At 34.5% G+C, this 5,232-nt stretch overlaps 1 protein-coding gene across 1 annotated transcript; it reads left to right on the plus strand.

The window, feature by feature from the left end:
• Nucleotides 1–522: 522 nt before the first annotated feature.
• atp6v1g1 (ATPase H+ transporting V1 subunit G1) lies at nt 523–3,399 on the plus strand. The gene is made up of 3 exons (XM_067406578.1): nt 523–721; nt 1,442–1,542; nt 2,709–3,399. Exons 1-3 carry the CDS (start codon nt 640–642, stop codon nt 2,880–2,882), a joined length of 357 nt encoding a protein of 118 aa, XP_067262679.1. The 5' UTR covers nt 523–639; the 3' UTR covers nt 2,883–3,399.
• The last annotated feature ends 1,833 nt before the right edge of the window (nt 3,400–5,232 follow it).

A 5,232-nucleotide genomic window follows, 5' to 3' on the forward strand; every position in this document is an offset into this window, starting at 1 on the left:
ACAACGTTGGTTATAGTTAGATAATTCATAAAATTGTGATTGAACATTAAAAAAAAGAAAAAATATTTTTGGATTCTGACCAAATGAAAAGGTAGGTAATAATAATACAAATAATAAAACATTTATTCTCTGAGTATAAATAGGTGCTATAAAAAGTGTTAAAAAGGTGCAATGGAGTATAAAAAGACTATAAAAAAGTGCAATGTTTTCGTCTTATGGACAAACTCTCATCAGCCAGTGAACAACAGCCAGACCTTAAAAAATGCACTTTTAGTAAATAAACAGTAAAACTACAAATATTGTCTTAAGTAGGCCTAAATAAAAGTCTTATGATCCAAGTTATAATTTGTGGCCCTTTGCGTTTCATTTGGTTAAAATGCGGCCCTCTTGGCCTCTGAACTTGAGTACCCCTGCATTAAAACCATAGACTGTCAGATTAAAAAATATACTGCATCACTCGCGCCCCCTAATGGTAGCGTGAAATTATGACACGCTACTAGTCTCGTGCAGTCACGTGATTGTCATCAGCGGTCCAGTGTGACGCTTGTCAGCTGACGTTCAGTCGACCTTCCACTGCGGGAGATACGGACATCCAAACATCTCCATCCGCAGTGTCTTAAATATACCTCTTACTGAAGAATGGCGAGCCAGTCTCAGGGCATCCAGCAGCTGCTGCAGGCCGAGAAAAGAGCCGCAGAAAAGGTCGCTGAAGCCCGTAAAAGTAAGTTGTCGTTTTGCTTGTCATCGCTACAGACTGGCGCTTAGCTAAACATGCTAACTGCCCACCAAGCCATTAGTCTCTCATCTATGTATACAAATATCAACGTGTAAATGAATGAATTAGCTTGATTTAAAAAAAAATTCCATTGTTCTATTATTTCCATTGTCGATCAAGTGGGAATATTTTCAACTGCTCATTCTCTTCGGGTGACAGACTTGCTAACTGCTCGGTAGAAAAGCCTGTATGATTGATTATATTTACACCAATTGTTTACATTTAATGCAATTATTCCTTATCGCTCATTTCATTTACAGTGATGATGTTTGTAAAGGTTTGAAACACAAAGTAAATACGGACATCTCTGCATCACCACATTTTAATCTTTGAAATCAGATTTGAGCTCATCACTCTGTTGAGGAATTTTGCACATTTTTGTTGATATTTCTGTGGGAGATTTCAAATTTGTTCTTTATAGTGAAGGAAATAATGACTGTAAGTGTACTAAATATCTCCTTTACTGGAGGAGAGTGACATTGACTCACTGGACATTTACTCAGTTCCTGTTTTTAAATGGATTTTCTGTTGGTGGCTCTCATTATACAAGAGAGGAATTTCCCTGTTAGGGCAATACTTTACTGCATTATCTTTTTTTTTATTTTTCTATACAGTTGGCACTGATATTAATGTACTATTATGAGCATTGTGTGTGTTTTTTAATAGGAAAGAATCGGCGTCTGAAGCAGGCCAAAGAGGAGGCGCAGGCCGAGATTGAGCAGTACCGTCTGCAAAGGGAGAAGGAGTTTAAGACAAAGGAGGCTGCGGTGAGAATTCCCATTCATTTTATTTAAGGGAATTTATTTTTTTAACGTTAACTTAAAAACTTTTAAAACAGACCTACTATGAGCTACGAGGTTGTTAAAGGGTTAGTTCACCCAAAAATGAAAATTCCGTCATTTATTACTCACCCTCGTACCGTTCCACACCCGTAAGAACTTCATCAAGTTCATCTTCACAAAATAAGATATTTTTGTTGAAATCCAATGGCTCAGTGAGGCCTACATAGCCAGCAATGACATTTGCTCTCTCAAGATCATGTAATAATGTACTAAAAACATATTTAAATCAGTTCATGTGAGTTCAGTGTTAATATTAATATTAGTATTATAAAGCGACAAGAATATTTTTGATGCGCCAAAAAACTAAAAAACGACTTATACAATGATGGCCGATTTCAAAACACTGCTTCAGGAAGCTTCAGAGCATAATGAATCAGCGTGTCGAATCATGATTCGGATCACGTGTCAAACCGCCAAACTGCTGAAATCACGTGACTTTGGCACTCCGAACTGCTGATATATATATATATATGTGTGTGTGTGTGTGTGTGTAATTTATTTATATATATATATATATATATAATATAGTATAATTATTAATAGGATTTTTGCTATAACCATAAAATAGTTTATTTTTATATACACAATCAACATTAAATTAATGATTATTTATATCATTTGCAATGCTTCATGGGATTGTAGTTCTTTTCCTTCACCTCGAAGCTTGTTGGTTTGTTCCAGTTCATGGTTTATAACTCTTCAACTCTTTCACAAATTTTTTTAAAAATCCCCTATGGGAAAAATGAAAAGGAAAAAAAGTGGGCAGTCACTGTTATATATAAGATCAGAGTAAAATAAAGCAGTGAGCTACTCTGTGCTTTACTTGTCCACCTTACAAAATCATTGTGATGCACACCTTAAAGTTATTGCTTTTACAACATGGTAAACATTGTTCAATAAATAGTTACATTTAACAGTTATGAAAATCTCACAAATCCTCTGCAGTTCCATCTCGGACCCCTAGGAGTCACACATTCTTAACAAATCCAAATAACGTCGTACTGTAATCAGAAGAAACGTGCTTGTGCATTAGTATTAGTTCTGAATACAACTATAACATAAAGTAAATGTCTCATTGCATGGTCCTGCAGGCACTAGGGTCCCATGGAAACTCTGCTGTAGAGGTGGATAAGGAGACCATTGATAAGATGAGATGCATCCAGAGCAGTTTTCAGAAGAACAAGGAGGCTGTGCTTGGAAACCTGCTGAAGATGGTGTGCGACATTAAGCCAGAGATCCACGCCAATTACCGCGTCTCTGGATAAACAGCTCTGTCCGACCACCACATCCGTTACAATCTCTAAAGGCCCACAAAGCACTGAGACAAAGACTGCTACTGGACATATCACATGTTACAATCATAATATTAAAAATCACAGCTTAATAAAAACACTTCTTTTCTGTTTTGCAACAACACATTTCCCACAATTTAAACAGATATTCATTGATGCATAAACCAATCAACGGTCTTTACATACACATTTCTGCAGTATTTTTCATTTGTTCGCATACATCTTTAATATGAACCAATGCAAGTCTTTGTCTCTGCTCTCTTGGTTAACTGTAGTATTGTCTGGTTTATCAGAGTGAGCTTCTCTCTTTGTGAATGATACCTTTAAATGTTTGTATTTTGATGCTATGTTCTTAATTTATAAGTAATCAGATGTTATTGTTTTATCTAATTGATGTATACACAGTTTAATTTTTTTCAACGGCTCTTTTGTGACAAAGCTCATTGTCTCGTACAATTATCTTAATGTAGTAATAGTAATTAAATTAGCTCCACAATTCCTCTCTGCGCTCTTGTTCTGTATATGTCGGTGGCATTCCTCTATCTGAACCTGCTGTGAAAATGTAATAAATGTCTCTGTGTACAAATGGATCCACACTATATTATCTCTGTGAATTGGTTCACTTCTTTCTCCTGAACAATGCAGATGGATCACAGTTAGTGAATATTGTTTAACCATGATCTACTCTTTAGATCCATTTGAATGTTATGAAGCTCTGTAAACGTTTTGGCACATGCTATGTGGAAAAAAGAAAAAAATTCATGGACATAATTCTAAAAGGTAATTGGTCCTGTAAGAAATAGTCACAATTGTACTGTTCACGGTCGAAAATGACAGCATTGTAAATGAATGGGAGATGAATTTCAATTTCAAACTTTTGGTACTGCGCCCCAAAAAAATCGTACTAAAAGCTAATTGTTTTGAGTTATAAACCTCAAATTTGGAACAAAACTTGTTTAGCAAAACATGTTTTGGAAAATATACATTTCATATAAAATTTAAAAATAGTATTTTTTTTGTGCACTTTTCATAATAAACTTTTTTTAGTTTCAGATTTTTAGTTTTCAACTTAAGTCGTTGCTCCAAAGCATTCAAGATTTACGAAATGGTTAACAGGTAATAAATAGATCACAACTATTCCATAAATATAATTTAGTATAAAAAACATTAAAAAAAAGAATATTAAATAAATAGAGAACTAAAATATATTAATTATATTAATTCCATACGAGAAAGATCATCCACACTTTTCCTGAAGAGCTTTAATAAAAAGCTGTAAAAAGCTAAATTCTATTTTCAAGTATATATTTTATAATCTACTCAAATGAATAAATCGCTACATTTCTTCTTTTCTTTTCTTTTTTTAAGTTAAAAAGCTAATTTTCCATTGGAGTTAAATCATTTGGACTCCATGCCACATTTAACTCATGAAATGTCTTATTAATTATTAAGTGAAGGCAGAAGCTATATGTACATAATTACCCGAACAAATAAAAATCATGAAACACTGCAAAACGTAAATAAAGACCCTCATAAATACATTTTGGCCAACATTATGCACAAACTTGCCATGTGGCAACGGAAGTACTGAAAGTTTCTATTGCATCACATCACTTGAAACGTCACACGTAGTGAACGTGCCACAAAACGAGCTTTTCAAAATACCTGTTTTTTAAAAAACATTATTATTAAACAGAATGGTCAATCCACGACTACTTGAGAATCAGACGTGGGAAAAACGGATGAAAAAGTTTTGTTAATTATTCTTTTCATTTTATTGTATTATTAAGTTTCTTTACCCGGAAGCAACTGAGAACAAGCTTGTAATGTGATTTTTTGTGCTAAAACAATACTAATAAAATTAATTGTTTTAAACTGATTAAAACACTAAGAAGAATAACAAAATCTTTTTTTTCTGTGTGTCTGAATTTTTTCTATTTTATTTTAACGACTAGTAAAGAACATGCTAATAAATCACTTAACTCGGAGACGACGGGACTTTTATTGTGGATAAGCTTCAGTTTTGTAGCCGACTTGACTTCACGGGACTTCACGGGCATCTCGCCGCCGCTCGTCGTAGAGACAGTGAGAAGATTAGTTCATTTACTTTTGTCCCAAAACCGATGATCTGCAGTGACTATCAAAGGCACTAAAGGAACCTGTGGACGTATTCGTCGCATGTTGTCAAGGTGAGGTTCACGTGACTCTTTGCAGTTCTGTGATGTAGTTTTTCTTGTAATCACTGTTTCTGTGAGTGACCTTTGAGAAGACAGTTCAGCTCTCACCCTCTCTGCCTCATCTTTGTAGACAACGACTATTTGTG

This window comes from Chanodichthys erythropterus, chromosome 13, assembly GCF_024489055.1.
Source record: "Chanodichthys erythropterus isolate Z2021 chromosome 13, ASM2448905v1, whole genome shotgun sequence".
Taxonomy (NCBI): domain Eukaryota; kingdom Metazoa; phylum Chordata; class Actinopteri; order Cypriniformes; family Xenocyprididae; genus Chanodichthys; species Chanodichthys erythropterus.